This window comes from Cydia pomonella, chromosome 25 (assembly GCF_033807575.1).
Source record: "Cydia pomonella isolate Wapato2018A chromosome 25, ilCydPomo1, whole genome shotgun sequence".
NCBI lineage: Eukaryota > Metazoa > Arthropoda > Insecta > Lepidoptera > Tortricidae > Cydia > Cydia pomonella.
The window spans coordinates 803,833-820,715 of NC_084727.1; the positions used below are offsets into that span (position 1 = coordinate 803,833).

At 38.9% G+C, this 16,883-nt stretch overlaps 2 protein-coding genes across 7 annotated transcripts in view; one reads left to right on the forward strand and one right to left on the reverse strand.

Moving 5' to 3' along the window:
* Positions 1 to 634: 634 nt before the first annotated feature.
* On the reverse strand, positions 635 to 11,741 carry LOC133531705 (gastrula zinc finger protein XlCGF26.1-like). 4 transcript variants are annotated; one of them, XM_061870076.1, is made up of 3 exons: positions 11,277 to 11,741; positions 4,001 to 5,188; positions 2,393 to 2,517 (listed from the first exon to the last, which is right to left on the reverse strand). In XM_061870076.1, the coding sequence occupies exons 1-2, from the start codon at positions 11,460 to 11,462 to the stop codon at positions 4,001 to 4,003; spliced, it is 1,374 nt and encodes a 457-aa protein (XP_061726060.1). In that variant the 5' UTR covers positions 11,463 to 11,741; the 3' UTR covers positions 2,393 to 2,517. The 4 variants fall into 4 exon arrangements, with proteins under 4 accessions (XP_061726059.1, XP_061726060.1, XP_061726061.1 ...); XM_061870075.1 differs by lacking the exon at positions 4,001 to 5,188 and having other exon boundaries at positions 635 to 2,517; positions 11,277 to 11,626; XM_061870077.1 differs by lacking the exons at positions 2,393 to 2,517; positions 4,001 to 5,188 and adding an exon at positions 6,050 to 7,335 and having other exon boundaries at positions 11,277 to 11,678.
* A 143-nt stretch (positions 11,742 to 11,884) lies between these two features.
* LOC133531702 (T-complex protein 1 subunit eta) overlaps positions 11,885 to 16,883 on the forward strand; it is a 38,847-nt gene continuing 33,848 nt past the window's right edge. For all 3 annotated transcript variants that reach the window (XM_061870070.1, XM_061870072.1, XM_061870071.1), the window contains exons 1-3: positions 11,885 to 11,998; positions 14,256 to 14,354; positions 16,428 to 16,523. In XM_061870070.1, the coding sequence (XP_061726054.1) occupies positions 11,996 to 11,998; positions 14,256 to 14,354; positions 16,428 to 16,523 (198 nt within the window). In that variant the 5' untranslated portion in view covers positions 11,885 to 11,995. The remainder of the gene's footprint in view (positions 11,999 to 14,255; positions 14,355 to 16,427; positions 16,524 to 16,883) is intronic.

The following is a 16,883-nucleotide window of genomic DNA, read 5'->3' on the forward strand; positions in this document are numbered from 1 at the left end:
TTAGTTTTTGGAGGATAATTCTCTATCATATGAACCGCTTTCAAAAATTGTACTTTTATTTGATAAAAGGTGTCTTTAATGTAATCTCATAGCAATTTCCAGTGTAAAACACAATTATTGTTGGTTAAATTGCAAACTGAATTGAGAAAAGTTTTTTGTTAATTAAATAAAAAGTTACCAAGATAGAGGTCTGATTATATTTTTCGTGCAAAATTTATAGTAATGTTAATATTATGTAAAAAATTTATGATTTTTCTTGAGTAAACATCGGAGATAAGGAGCGGGAAATAGTTTTTTTTCCACATTTTACTCCATTTTATTTTCCACTACTAAAAGATCAGCGTACGCTACGTACCAGCGTCAGCTGCCTGTCTAAAACTAAATAATAATATTTTTGTACCTAATTTGTACTATTTAGTACCTCCTTTAAAAAAAATGTACCTCACGGTACTAAGTTATCACCACATTTTCTGGACAGTCCCCGCGGGCCCGGCGACTCCAGCAACCAGACACTTCACTTTTCACAATATTTTTAGGAATTTCTGCCTGAACTTACGATAGGCCGCCGACATATGCACGATCTCAACTCTAGTGCCGATATCGATAGGTAAAGTAATAAAAGTATAAAGAAATCAAATTGAAAACATATTTTATTATTCTGGCAACACAAAAGGTCCTTTATAAAAGGAGTTTTACAATAAACAACTTGGCAGTTCTACAAATAAAACTTAGTTAAATATCCCCATATTATTATGAGTTCATAGTCAGTAGGAGCGAAATGGAGCTATAAATTGAGATTTAACTATTTTATTATATTTATTTATCAGTTTCGTCTGAGCATCGAACAACTGGGGCCCATTTCTCGAAGGGTATTAGACTAATATAATAATATTAGTCCACGAACTGTCAATTCATGTGGGTTACCATGGCAACGCACTAATAATATTAGACTAATGGCGTTCGAGAAATGGCCCCTGGTAACCAGTATACGTGTAAACTGACAGCAGTTTGAAAAAGTAGTTTTTGATTCAGACATATTTGTGTAAAAATGAGGTTTAGAATCATTAATTTAAATGTGATTTTTAATTGATTATAGTATGCTTGTTTAGAACGCCAGGGATGTCACTTGAGCTTTAATTGAAAACAATAAAAAATTTACATTATATGACCACTAAATAAATAATTACGTTTATAGGCTCGAGTCTGTGAAGATTTAGTTTTTAAATATGAGCACTGAACCAAATGATGAATGATGATACTATTCTATTAACTCTCTGTAGGTTCGGTTTTTGGAAACGCATACACAGGAACAACGTGGCTATGTGCTTTCTCAATATGCCTCCTTAACTCATGTATCCGAACGAAACTTGAAGGACATCGAGTACAATGTAGTCTTGGACCTTTCCCGTGCTTTCTTTTCGCATGTTCAGAGCGTCTAGAAGCAGAAATGAAACAATCGCCGCAGTCTTCGCAGCGATAAGGTTTTTCACCTGTGTGACGGCGTCTATGGTACACGGCAGCCATTTTGGAAACTAATTTCGCCCCGCAGATATCACAGGCGAAGTTACGCTCCCTAGTATGCACAACACTATGCTCAGCTAATCGCGCTGGAGTGTAAAAACGCTTTCCACACCATTGACATTGGTGGGGACGCACGTCCATGTGTATCCATAGTATATGATTCTTCAATTGTGGACGGGACGTGTAAGTTTTCTTGCAATAATCACAGGTAAATTGAGCTGGGTCGCGAATGTTCGAGCGCCTGTTTCTCGGTACGGTGTCTCTATCAGGTTTCGCGTCCGGTTCACATTTAGATCTATGTTCCCTATAGCAAGCTCTGTTGGTGAACTGTACCCCGCACGTTCTACAGGTGCGTACGGCGTGCATTTGCGCATGGGTTTCGAAAGAAGCATTTCTTTGAAACGTTCTCCCACAATCTCCACAAGTTAAGCCAGTTTTATGCGCTTTCTTCTCGTGTTTTTTAGCTTCGATATCATTGTTGAAAATCGCAGGACACTCCTTACACACGAACGCGGTTTCTCTATGGACTTTCACTAAATGATCTCGCATCTGTTTGCCTCTAAGAACAATAGCCCCACAAGTCGTACAAGCGTCTTTCTGACCGCTATTTTTAAAGTGCACGTTCAAATAATAAGGACTTATGAATTCCTTCCCACAGTCCGTGCATTTACATGGCGGCCCTGAGCGGTGGACTCTTGGTTTTTTTTCATCACTCTTCTTTCTGTTAATTCTAGTTTTAAGTCTGTTTAATGGAGTTGTTTTATCATTTATAGTGTAGTCTTTGGCTATTTGTATATTTAGATTGTCTGATCTGATGAAGGCGCAGAGGGATTTGACGGTGGGGGTCTGGTGGAGGGGGAGGACCCCGAGCTGCGTGACGGCGGCGGCCCACATGCGGCGCGAGTCGGCGACGAGCGCGCGGAGCCCGTGCGCCGCCACGGCGCCGGCCGCGCACGCCGCGCACACGCCGGGGGGGCAGAGGGGCTCCTCTGTTAACTGTAAAAGAAAAAACCTGTTAAATATTAGTACATTACGATACAAGTGCGGAAAATAGGAAATTGGAAACGAGTGGCGATAAATTAAAACACGACCGAAGGGAGTGTTTTAAATCGACACGAGTTGCGAATTACCTATTCGCACATGTATCGTACAACGTTTTACAGTACATGGCCCTTTAAATATTCGACACAGTAACGTAATATGCTAATTTTCGCACTAGTGCGCTAAAGTGCTTATGAATATGGCCTATGAAGCCGAATGGTCCTGGGTTAGAAACCCGGTAAGGGCATTTATTTGTTTGATGAGCACAGATATTTTTTCCTGAGTCATGGATGTTTTCGATTTATTTAAGTATTTGTATATTATATATATATATCGTTGTCTGAGTACCCACAACACAACCCTTCTTGGCTTACCGTGGGACTTAGTCAATTTGTGTAAGAAAGAATGTCTGTATAATATTTATTTAATTCTAAAGAAATTTAGTTATTCCAAATAGATGGCTAGATTAAAACCATAAGACTTTACAATCCGGTCCGGGTCCCAATTGTATGGAAGCCTGACGGATTTAAATAGTTAGACATCGATTGCAAAGACATACAGATACATTCAGTTGAAAAGCAAAAAAAAGGCCAGAGTCAATTAAAAAATTGTCTAGTTATAGATGCAAGATAATATGTTCACACTGATTTGCACGGTGATCTAAGGCGTCCATAGTTGTTATAATAGAAATTGCACTTTCACTAGAGTATAATTCATACATTTTATATACCCACTAGCTAGATAATCAGCTGAACTATCTCGGAGCCTCCTAGACCACTAACCACTATTGACGTTAGGTATTCTCAGGGCCGGATCTAGGGTAGAGCGAGTGGAGCGGCCGCTATAGACGCCAAATGGTAGGGCGTCGCCAGAATGGCAGATGTGAAAAAAAAAAACTAAAATTTTATATAAATATCGCGGACGCACGAATTGGCTGACCGAAACGAAACTAACGAAAATCCATATAGACCACGGTGCAAGCAGAACCATAAGAGCTCCTCGTAACTCATGAGGCCCTGGTACTTGCTCCTTGCTAAATTCAATTTTTGAGTTTTTTCTCTATTTTGGCCACCGTAGCCGGAGACTAACAAGCAATGGTAAGCGGTTTTCGTAGTCTATGGATGTTGCTATGTTAAGGGTGTCACATGTGCGTTTATGACTTATGAAGCAATTGTTGCTACTATAAAACCTAAAATAAATAATTAATTTGAGCTATCGTTTTGTTTCGTCGTCTTGACCGCGGCGAGCTGTGATTGATCCGTTTCATTATAGTTGACTAAACCGTTTCGAAATGAATATTATAGTCGAGTTGGGAGCCCATACATGAAAAGTACCCAATTACAGTTTGGTTATACGAAATCTTAATTCAAACATTGCAGTCGACGAGTAGAAAAAATAAATAAGAGTCGTGTCGTAGAAATACTGCAAAAAGTATTACCTAAACCTGCCGTCGAATCCTTTTCTTCGCCGGCATGACCTGTACCACAGAATCGTGAACCGACGAGTAGTGTTTCTTCAGCTCAAACGGCCTTACGAACCTAGCCTGGCATATGTCGCAGCCGTGCGGCATGTCTTTGGTGCTCCTATGCCTTCTCTTAATATGGTCCAAGCGTCTTGAAGCTGATAAAAATCGATCTCCACATTCTTCACACTCGTATGGCTTTTCACCAGTGTGTATTCTTTGGTGTAAGAGATACCCTAGCTCTGTCCGCATCTCAGCACCACAAGGGCATTTGTATAGCTTTCTTTCCGTAGTATGAACAGCCTCATGAGACCTCAAGTGTGCTAATGTGGAGGTTCTTTTGCCACACGTTTCACACACGTAAGGCAACACGTTTAGGTGTTTCTGTATTATATGAATGCGTAACGAAGGTTTCTTGTTGTAAACGTGCCCACAGTAGTCGCAAGTAAAGCTGGTTGCGACTGGTGCTCGCGCAGATTTGCATTTCTTCTGATGGTGTTTGTAGCAGCGACGATTTTCGAAGCTTTGATTACAGGATAAACAGTGGAATAAAGTGTGAGCGTACATGTGAGCTCTCAGAGCTCTATCGTTCGTATAGCCTCTTCCACAGATCTGACAACCGAAGGAGAATCTACTATGATGCGACATATAATGCTGCTTGAGTAGATTTTCATCATCAAACAGTTTAAAGCAGATATCACAATCAGCATATAAACATCCGTGTATTTTAGCCAAATGGTCAGCCAACTTTTCTCTCTCCATCACCAACCCACATCTGACACAAGCGCGTTTCATAGTATTTTTTAAATGTACATTCAAGTTATAAGCTACAGGAAAATCTTTGCCGCAATCCGGACATTGGCATTTCCCTGCGGATTTCGTGTAGGATCTCTTATTTTTCACAGGCTTCTCATTTAATCTCACCACGACTTCGTCTTTCGAGATTTTTGTTAGATCCTCTCGGATCAGCATCTCTCCGTTGTTATAGAACACGTAGTAAGTCCTGTGATCGTCTTCCGGGTCGTGTATTTGGGTGAGTGAGTCGACGGCTTGGGTCCAGTGCTGGTTGGACATTGTGGCGAGTTGGCGGAAGTGAGCGGCGGCTATGGCGTCCTCTGAGCACGGTCTGCAGAGGCCTGGAGGCAGGCCCGGGTCATCCGCGACCTGGAATAACGTCTTCAATCAGTCCGTTCCTTCGGTATACTTAACTTCCTATTCTTATTGCCTCTATCTAGTTTTCGGGGCTAGCGCTTTCATATTGTGGTATGGCACACTGTGGTTGCGAAGTAAATACTTAGATTCTACAATTCCTCACTGTTAAATTTTGTTTTCCAGATGTACTTGTGATAAGTTTTCTACAATACTTTTTTTATTACGCATTGTGACTGTTTTCTTATAATGTTATGTATGTCCTCACGCACATGTTGGTAATTTCTATAGTCAGAATAGGTTATAGGGTAGGACTAACTCCAAGAGATACAGGTTTTAGTTTTTTGGGGTCTAAAAGGACCCTTCGTATTTGAATTGATTGAAAAAACCCAAATACTTTGTTTCTAGAAATTAGTTTTATCCCTCCGCTTATATTCTCGTATCTATTCTGTATTGCAACTACATCTTGGTGTAACTCATCCGGCCTAAAAAGATTTACGAAAGGTACAAGTTGGAACCCGGCGACGTATCGCGACTGCTGGTTCTATGAAATACCATTCGAAGTCAGCGACGCGTAGCCGAGCGTTGTGTCGTCCGACCCCAGATTACGATCAGTGTTGCCTCTGTCTCACTCGGAACCAACTGCATATGGCACTACCGTTCTGCAGTCGGGCTTGAAAATATAACAGCGACATGACCGGGTCCCAATTCGTACCAGTATGGTTAATTGTTTAAAAATATCTAAACACGACTCTATTGTTTATGCGTTAGAGTGTAATTCGAAATATTTTTGACCACAACCAACGAAGGACATAAATGAGATTGTGCTAGCTGTAACCTAATCAGAGGGAAAATAAACAAAAAAAAATCTACAAAAAATATTAATGACCAGTAAAGTGTTTATTGCAAATTAAAACTTATAGACTAAACACAAAATAACAAAAACCTAGGCGATACATATTTCTTCACAAAAAAAAGTAATACATATAACAATGTGAAATTCATTATTCCCAATTAGACTCTGTATACATGGCATGGTCGTTCATCACATGTTCTCTTAAACGAGTAAAAAGACCAAACTTTTCATCACAAAACTCGCATTTGTACTTCTCCTTAGTTTTCCCCGTATTTTTAACACCCCTAGGTACATAGTTAGGGTTTTTCAGATGTCTTTTATAATGCCTCTGGTATCCCCGTCGAGTGCTCATCGGGACTCCACAAATGTTACAGACAAATCTGTCAGGGACTTTATTATGCTTGTTGCTATGCTCTGAGAGATGAATCGCGCTGTTGAAGACTTTTCCGCAATGTTCACATTGGTGGGAATGCTCTTTATTCATGTGTATGTACTCTAAATGGACTTTAAGAGCATATTTAGAGCTGTAAACTTTAGCGCAGATATCGCAAATGAACACGCCGCCTTTTCTTTGTGAATTCTTACATCTTCTTGAATGTGTTCTGAAGCAGTACACATTTGAGAATTTTTTGTCGCACGCTAAACAGATTCTAGGCTCATGCTTGCTTGTCATATGAGACGCCAAATGGTGAGGATCTCTATATGAAAGCTTGCATATATAGCAGAAATACGGTCCCTTACTGTGATAAGTAACTTTATGTTTTAAGAAAGCATCCTGTTTCTTAAAAGTTTCATAGCAAATACCACATTGCATGGTATCTACACCATGCCCTTTATAATGGTCTTTTAAATCTTCAATTTTAATAAGTTCTTTGCAATGAACGCACGCGCGTTTATCATAATAACGCATATGCATGTTATACTTGTATACGCAGAGAAAACTCTTCTCGCATTCCGGGCATTTGAGACCAGTGTTGATCTCAGAATCCCTCAACTGTCTTTCTAATTCATTCCTCCTTTTGACAGCATTTTGCTGCTGCTTTCTTTTCTTAAAATACTTCAAAATGTCCTCCGGCTGCCCTCTCTTTACATTCTCCGTATAAGTAGTTATGTCTTTGATATCTTCATCCACGAGTATGTACGCAGTTTGGACGTTTTCCTTGAACTCTATCTGGTCCAGGTAGTTGGAGGCCTCCGTCCACTTTCTATGCGAGTCTCTGAGGTAATCTATGAGGGCGACGGTTGGGGTGACAGTGTTGGCGCAGGCTCCGCAGATCCTGTTGGGCAGGAGCGGCGAAGTCTCCACCTAGAACAATAGGCTCTGTCAGCGCTTAACTGTTCTGCACATCGTCACACAAATTATTAGTCTTCCACATTAAATCAGGGTCCTGATCGGAGCGTGTCTGCTTTTGGATGCAGCATTGTAGTAATACTTAACATAGATGGGTGAAACGTATGATGCGCAAACTGTACTCTTGCGGGCCGAAAGAAGATTAGAGTGTGGGTGGAATGATTGTGAAGATGTACCTAAAATGAAGCTTCGTTACAGTAAGCCTTGTGTTACTACTTATATTTAATCTGTGGGCATCCTTTCCTATTGCAAGGCAAACTGGTGGATAAACTGGATGATAAACCAATCATTACTATTATACCCTTTATTTATCTTTTTTCTCTCAGATTAGGCTTTTTATAATATGAATATAAAAGTAAAATATAAAAACACTTACAAAACAATACAAAAGATATAAACACATTATAAAAAACCTAACCTAGGGTGCCGCCAGCAGCGGGGCAAGGCCCAAGCTGCCGGTGGTCAGGGCTGCAGAGAGAGGAAACGCCGGACTATCCGCGTCGTGTCCAAGATCACCGCCTTCTGCATCTGACCCTTGATCCAAACACCTAGTCTCTCAAGGTGTTGGTCGAGACTCTTCGCTATGAGACCGTTCGCTGAAACGACTATCGGGACAATGATCGTCGAATCGACATCCCACATGGCGGTTATCTCGTGAGCCAAGACTATTAGGTACTTACTGGACTTGTCCTTCTCGGCTTTCACGAGATTCTCATCATGGGGGATGGTGATGTCGACGAGCACGGCCTGGCGTTGCGATCGATCTATTATCACGATGTCAGGCTTATTATTATTATTATGTCTTTCCCATCACGGAACAATGGTGTTCCGGACCTTTGGGAGGCGTGCGCGGAGCCGAAGCCAACACGTAGTCCCTTTTGACACTTTAATGAAATGTAAGGGGTACACCTAGCGGATGTTGCCCTTGCCCGTGTCATGGGATGCACGCAGAGGCAGCACCCGCCAGGGTGTAAGGACTATTTGAGAGTTGATGGAATCTAAAATGAACTGGGCTATTGGGTGAAAGCGATGGACTAAATACTGGGCTATGGGATAAAAAACCGGACGCCTGCCTAATAAAACGGTATTCAATTTTATTTCCGGCAGACGGTGACTCGCCCCCACAAGATGGGCCCCCACAAAAAGCGACATCTAGGATGGCTCAAGGGCAACACCGGTGTGAGCGGCTCAGGGGTGTCGAGAGGTGTACGCCACTTTCTACCCAGTGGCTGCGAGCAGCCACTGTGCCAACTCGCGTCTAATGCAATTTTTCACTTCCACCCCTGGAGCTTATAGCTCTAACGACTCCACTCTGGGCGGCTGGTCACATCCCTACGCCTATAATTATTATTATATGATTATAGGCGAGCAGCTATTTTGCTGATGAGAGTGATGAGCCTATGTCACACAGTGTCCTGTATTATACAGTTCAAAGTTTGTAAAGTCGTATCACATCACTAAGTAACATCAGCCTAACTTATTGTTTAAAAGCCACTTGTCCAATCAATCAATGTCTTCTTGTCAATGTCTTTGTTATATAAATCTTTATTTTATAATTTTTTGTTACTTTTTTTAATACTACGTCGGTGGCAAACAAGCATACGGCCCGCCTGGTGGTAAGCAGTCTCCATAGCCTATGGACGCCGGCAACTCTACCACCTCCATTTTAATTATTAAGTTAACAATCGATTTGTGGTCTTCCTAACCAACTTCAGTTTTATATAGACAAATTACCTTAATATCAATGTAGGCAAAATAAATAATAACCCAAAAGCAAATTCACTTTTATATTCTAAATTAACACATGTTTCATATCAGAAAGGTTCACTTGGAGTCTTAGATGATACACACATAACTCATGTCAAAGTCATAACCTTTTCTAAAAAACTTACAATAATATCACAAAAAGAAACAAAGATATTACAGCTGGATTTAAAACTAATATACAACATAGAATATAGAGTAGACATGATATAATATTATTTTAGTATTCTTGGTTTACTATGCCTTTTTGGATGGCTATAGACTTTAAAATCAACCGTACCCTCCTTCTGATGCTTTCTACTATGGTGTGTCAGACCTCTGCAACTGCTGAAATTTTCCATACAAATCTTACAAGAAAATGGGACAGCGGCTTTGTCCTCTTTATTATGAACAGTGGACACATGATTTCTAAGTTTGTATGGGAGTTGGAAGCGCGCCGGGCAGTACTCACAAACATATTTCAGAACAGTATTAGGCATTTTGTGAGCTTTTCGAATATGCTCCGATCTTCTTGAAGAAGCTGAGAAGGTTTCACCACAGTATTTACAAGCATAAGGCTTCTCGCCAGTATGTAGACGTATATGTTGAACATAACCTAACTTAGTTTTTAATACTATACCACAGTGTTCACAAGTGAATATAGTTTCAACCTCATGTTTCTTAAGGTGTTCACCCATATGGGCAGAGGCGAGCAATTTGCCGCAATATGGGCAAGGTCTGTGGGTGTTTTTAAGATGTATTATCTGTATGTGTGCTGTTATGAACTTCTTCCCTGCTAGTTTCTTCCCGCAATAATCACAAATGCATTCTTTATCCGCTGCCCCCCGAAGTCCCACTCTAGTTCTCCTCTCACTCTTCTTATTCTTTACTTCTATAGTAACTTTATGCTTTGTCTGATGGGTCTTCCTACTAATGTCCAAATCGCAGCATTTCTTCACATGATGTAAGTAGCATGTTTGGTTTCTGAATATTCTATCACAGCCCGGACATGTTTTGACAGCATGGACGGATAGGTGAGCATTGAAAGCAGGTCTGGATTTAAAGCTACGACCACAATCACCACACGTGCAGGCACCAGGACTATGTGCCTCCTCCGTATGCCGAATTAGAAACTTACGGGACTTAAACAAAGCCGGACACTTCTTACAATCATAAGTACCCAGGTGATGAGCTGTTAATAAATGCAGAATCAATTCATCTCTAGTCATGATTTTAGCGCAAACATAGCAGGCCCGCTTAAAGTCCATAGACTCCTTTAGATGTAAATACAGATGTTGTGCATATGCGAATTTCTTTCCGCAGTCTGGACATTGACATTTATGCTTTACATCTCTAACATGCACCTCTTTTTGCTCTATAATTTGTGTATTTTTTTCTGTTGCATGTTTATCTGGTTTACCTTTTAGATTGTTAACTATAGAGATATCATCATCCTTCATAATGATGTACATGGTTTTATCTTTGTACTTGGTTGGTAAGTGGTTAGTGAGGAGCTGCAGAGTGGAGTCCCATTGGCTAGCGGCTTGCCTGCACAGCGTTCGGAAGCTGGCAGCATCCATAGCACTCTGAGCACATTCGGTGCACAAGCCAGCGGGAAGATCCTCCTCCAGCGGAACCTGCAACCACCGGTCTAATCAAATGGCCACAATGTTCACCCATGTTCATCCTTTTAACTATTGCTTGTTATATTGGTAGGTGAAGAAAATTCTAACGTAGTAGCGAATGTAAACTAATAATGTATGTATTAATTATACTGAACTGTATCAGTGATTTTTATCAACTTATGGTCTTAGTTAATTTGATAATAATAAAGGTTAAGTTTTGAGCTTGCGTCATGGTCGCCGGCTATCCTCATAAACGCGAAAAACATTCCAAGTAATAAATGGCATATAATTCAGTAAAATGCTATTTATGTTTGGAATATAGTTAAATAAAGTTCGTAAAGCTTCTATTTCAATCATAATGGCATCATAATGCAAAGGGATTTGTATAAAATTTGATTTATAAAAAGATGATGAAACAGGCGGCCATTTTGTTTCAAAATGGAGGGAATGACGCCGTTCCGTTCGTCGCAGAAGCCATCTCGATTGAAATGGGAGTTTACGAAAAAAAATAAAGAATTACAAACGTACCTCGATGCCTGTGATTATTTCCAGTAGTTCAGAAAGTGTGACTGGTCGTTCTCCATCCATCATGACCGTGTCGCCGAGGTAAACCTGGCCTTCGGTGGTGTCTCCCATACAAATTCGACATTTGTCCAAGCCATCGCCTCTCACTATGTGGGACACTAGCGCTTTTACATCCACTTGACGGTTCATCTTAGGTTTTTTCACTTTAAATGAAAACGAGACAATTATTTTTGCCTAATTATAAAACGCAATTTTCATTTCTTCAGAAGACAGCGAGGCAGTCACAGACAAGAATGTCAGGAAATGAAAAGGCGTCAACCAAACGCCGAATCATAGACTATAGAGGTATAGTGACGTACCAAGTTATTAACGAATAACGTTTCGTTATAACGTTGATTCATTCGATTATTATTCGTTATTTCAATTTCTTTCATTGTTTTTCGCTATAAATTATATCTAACTTTATACATACATTAGATAACAGCACACAAAATAAAAAATAATGTTTCCAATATAATTAGGTAACTTTTTCAAAACAACCTTATTAAAAAAATAAATTTTGTTTTGAAATATGTAGTGAGTCCTTACCATAGACATACAATATAAGTCCTTACGGATCTACAGACTATCTTGCCTATGATCAGTTAGCCGAATGAGCCGAAATGTCAGTGTCAAGACATTGTCAGTTTTGAAATTGGATTGTTGATTGCTAGAAATCCAAAATGGTATTTTAATTTGATTTTATTACTTTAATCTTAAGATATTCGATGATTTGAATGCTATCTAATAATTATTTGATGTGTAAATTTCGTATTACTATAGTTATTTTAAGTGCCTATGGTATATTTATCTTAGAAAGTGTCTTAGAACTATCTCTGTGATACTCTAGAAGAATTCGTATTTCTGTGTTTTTAGTGCCAAATTAGTGATAATTTTGTGTGATAAACCATATCAACTTAATCTAAAACATGGTCGGTAATTTCCATACGAAGTTATTATACAAGAAGTCATATTACTTAAAGTTTTTGGTTATAAATACCGCAAAATAAAACATTGTCTATGATTCATCCTCACAGGTGTTCATGTGATTTAAAGTTTTTTACAGTAATATAACTAATATTGCACATATTTTACTACCAGGGATTACTGTCAGTCGTAATACATAATTTAAATAATACTCAAACCTTATATTTATCTTATTTCCTACGAATTTATTGAGTATAACCTATATACAGTAGAAATTTTAGGTTTTATTCATCATTACAGTAGCATAAATTTGTAAGATATTGCTGCATTTAAATAATATTGTCTAAAAAGTTAAGATGCATTATTATTGTTAACACCTATTGTTCAATTTTGAAATTTTGGGGACTGTTGTTTGCATTCTAGATTATTCAGTAATAATTTTGATAAAATGCCTCTCTGCATTGCTCATATTTTTAGAAAGTTGGCCATCATTTATTGCTGAAAACATCCACCTTATTTAATCCTAAACTTAAGATTTATTATTAAAATTTCTTAACACATTCACTGCCGGGAACCCACCTGGTGGGCGTTCGTGAACTTTGTTCAGATGCCGGACAACCTGGGCGGGTTGTTTTGTACGCAGCTATAGACCACTGGTTTCTGGGGTAGTGCACCGTTTTTTGTCTGGCAGTGAATGTGTTAATGACCGTTAGTTGTGGAGATCCCTGGGGGAGGCCTCTTTCGGCTCAGATGATGATGACTAACCAAACTTGTTTGCCAATGGCAATAAAAACACAAGAAATGTCTTTTTAGGGTTCCGTAGCCAAATGGCAAAAAACGGAACCCTTATAGATTCGTCATGTCCGTCTGTCTGTCCATTTATGTCACAGCCACTTTTTTCCGAAACTATAACAACTATACTGTTCAAACTTGGTAAGTAGATGTATTCTGTGAACCGCATTAAGATTTTCACACAAAAATAGAAAAAAAATAAACAATAAATCTTGGGGGTTCCCATACCTAGAACTGAAACTCAAAAATTTATTTTTCTTCAAACCCATATGTGTGGGGTATCTATGGATAGGTCTTTAAAAATGATATTGATGTTTCTCACATCATTTTTTTCTAAACTGAATAGTTTGCGCGAGAGACACTTCCAAAGTGTCCCCCCCCCCCCCCCCCTGTAACTTCTAAAATAACAGAATGATAAAACTTAAAAAAATATATGATGTACATTACCATGCAAACTTCCATCGAAAATTGGTTTGAACGAGATCTAGTTAGTAGTTTTATTTTAATACGTCATAAATGGTACGGAACCCTTCATGGGCGAGTCTGACTCGCACTTGGCCTCTTTTTTACCCTTTACCGCTTATGCAACCGTATATGGCAGTTATAATATTCAACTCTATTGACAGCAATTAAAGTAAAATTAGAGTTACACTCACTTGAATTAAACATATAATACGGATATGTTTTTTGCATGCCTGTTGGTCAAATATAGCGATACTACTCATTGTAAGATAATCATCACTGTATGTACTACCTATATTTGCAAATAAAACATTTTGAATTGAATTGAATTGAATTATTAGTTGCTATTGGCGGGCGGCGCAGTGCACAGAGTGCACCTGTCACAAGCACTCAAGCTTGAAGAAGGACCCAATGGGTTAGAAACATGTCGCCAATACTTAAATATTATGAATGCCATTCTTATAATAATAATAATAAATTCTTTATTTGGCAGGCAAGAAATCCAAAAAAAAATTACAATGCACATAATAAAAGGTGCAAAAGAAAACATAAAATACAGTAAAGAATAAAAAAATAAAATATAATGCTCTAACCTAAAACAATGAAATAAAACATTTACAAAACTTATGCTTATATGATAGCTGAAGTCCATTCCATCTTTTAAGATTATGTAAACAAAGAAAACAACATAATTTAAGTTTATAAGTCTTTCTTATCTATTTCTTATTTAATTTTAAATAAATTTTCTCTATTTTTTCACAGCAACCACAGATCCTAGTTCTGAAGGAGGGGACGGACCAGTCGCAGGGACGTCCGCAGTTGATCTCCAACATCAATGCATGCCAGCTAGTTGTTGATGCGGTATGGTTTTTATGTTAATGGCAGAAGGCACAAGTTTGCTGTTACAGCTCTTACTCTACAATAGTACAGTATGCATTTTAGCAAGAGAATATCTAAAAAAAATTTTGTTTTAAATGTGGTACAGAAGATGATTACAAAGTTTAGTCAGCCAACAAACATTAAACTTACTTAACAAACTTAACTTGTACAAAAGCGACTTTTCCGTCATGAAAAAACTAAAAAGCATGACAAAGACATCATAATCATAGATGTTATGGTATCGCGCCATTTATCCGTTCACACTAAAAGCAGCAACTAGCAACCTGAAAACATTGCTAAGCTTTGTGGAGGAGCTGGGGTCGTTAGAGTAGCACTACCTCGTTTCACGCAAAATGGGCACAATTGTTGTCGATTTGCAGAAAATCCCCAGATGCACTAACCGACTAACTTATAAACTATGGTGCAATCTAATTTTAATCTAATGGTTTTAATTTGTAGTTTTTGTTGAAAGAAACAACTAATTCCATAGGTACAGTTGGCCAATGATTAAAACTAACGGATCCAATTGCTGAAAGTCTGTGTGGATCATGATAGTAGATATGAGGTTAACTGTACATATTTGAAAGCCTATAAAATGTCCCACTGTTGGGTAAAAGAGTCCCACTTAGACTTCCAATTTCTCGATTAAAGATAAAGATAGTTTATTATTCGAGTAGGCATATTACAATGCGCTTATGAACGTCAAATAAAGCTACACCGGCACTAACCCTACACCTCTGACCCGAGAAGATTTAAATCCCCCCTCAATTGGATTATATAGGTAGTATCCAAATCCATCCAGTTTCTGAGAAATTTGTCCAGGTTGTCCCGCTATCTCCTAGGCTGACCACTCCGACAACCAATGATCAATTAATAGATTTTTTTAACGGCTTACCTACCAATGATCAATTAATAGATTTTTTTAACGGCTTACATTCGTATTCGTATTCGCGGGCTTCGTTTCCGCAACTCGACGTCGTAATTCGCGCCTATTTTGCGTGATGGTGGGTTGTCGGCACTACTCTTGCCAACCCAACTCTACCAGGAAGCCTAGCAGACCCTTGATGTTGCCGACGACTTCTGGGAGAGACCCCGGGGAACCGAGGTATTGTGCCCGGTATTCTGCCACCCCTGGGCATTCAAGAATGACGTGGGCGGCTGTCTCCTCCTCCTCCATGCACGCCCTGCAGAGGGGGCTATCTGCAACACGTAGGGTTAGTAGGTGTTTGTTTAGTGGGGCGTGGCCGGTTATGGCCCCAGTCAAAAGCCGGAGCTGTGGCCTTACCTTATGGTGTCTTAGACATATGACGCTCTATAATGTTGTCAGTTTCGCAAATGAAGCAGTTTAAAGACTAATTCTGACAGTTACTTTTCTACTTACAAGGAAAGGAACCCAACTGTCCGGTTCCGATTTGATTTATATTTATATATGTTATAGAGTATAGTCTAAAATAACAGACACGTATTTTTTTTTAGCTGCCCAAACTCAACCTATTGGGAGAAATTGTCCTCCAAAGTACTAAAAAATGACTAAATCTTCTAACTCCTATAGAAAGTGATGGTCAAGCAACTTGCTAGTTAACGGCTGGTTTGAGTATATGTTTGAAAGCAGCAAAAAATAATGAGCACGTGTTTTGTTATATCGGCTAAAACTCATTTTTTCCTAAAAAAATCGACATTCGAAGTTTTATAACATCTTATCGCTAAAGTTACACATAAAGACGGGTGTTTTTTTTAGGAAAACTTGAGTTTAACCAGATATAACAAAACACGTGTACATTATTTTTTCCTGTTCTCAAACATATACTCAAACAAGCCATTAACTAGCAAGTTGCTTGAGCATCACTTTCTATAGGAGTTAGAAGATTTAGTGACTTTTTAGTACTTTGGAGGACAATTTCTCCCAATAGGTCGAGTTTGGGCAGCTAAAAAAAAAATAAGTGTCCGTTATTTTAGACTACTCTATAACATATATAATTATAAATCAAATCGGAACCGGACAGTTGGGTACCTTTCCTTGTTAGTGTATAATTTCCATTGACCTTGTTTAATCAGGTGCGCACGACGCTCGGCCCGCGCGGGATGGACAAGCTGATCGTGGACCACAGCGGGAAAGCAGTCATCTCCAATGACGGAGCCACCATTATGAAAGTATGTAGTCTCCTGTTGACTGAAGTGTTAGCTCGGGTCTCCGCTTTGACTTGGGCAAACTGCTTTCGTATGTTCAGATGTTATCTACAGGCCAAGCATAATTCATTCAAAATTGTACATAGACAAATACCTTTAAAAAAATAATTAACATACTTGCTTTTGAAGCCGCGCGCCCATACCCAAAATCAGCCTAACCTATTTTCAGCGTTGAATAAAAAGTACAAATAATGGAGATACTGTTCTGCAAGTATGGACTTTTCTATTGGATACTTTAATAATATTAATTTTAAATTCTTAAATTTTAATACTTGTTGAGATATTGGGGAAATAAGAAAAAGCTACTTTTTTCTCCCTTTTTTT

Excerpts from the sequence above, each read along its gene's own strand:
- LOC133531705 (XM_061870074.1), bottom strand. The coding sequence starts at position 11,462 with ATGAACCGTCAAGTGGATGTAAAAGCGCTAGTGTCCCACATAGTGAGA. Across the intron at positions 10,761-11,276 it reads AAATAATCACAGGCATCGAG|GTTCCGCTGGAGGAGGATCT; the intron begins GTACGTTTGTAA and ends CGGTGGTTGCAG.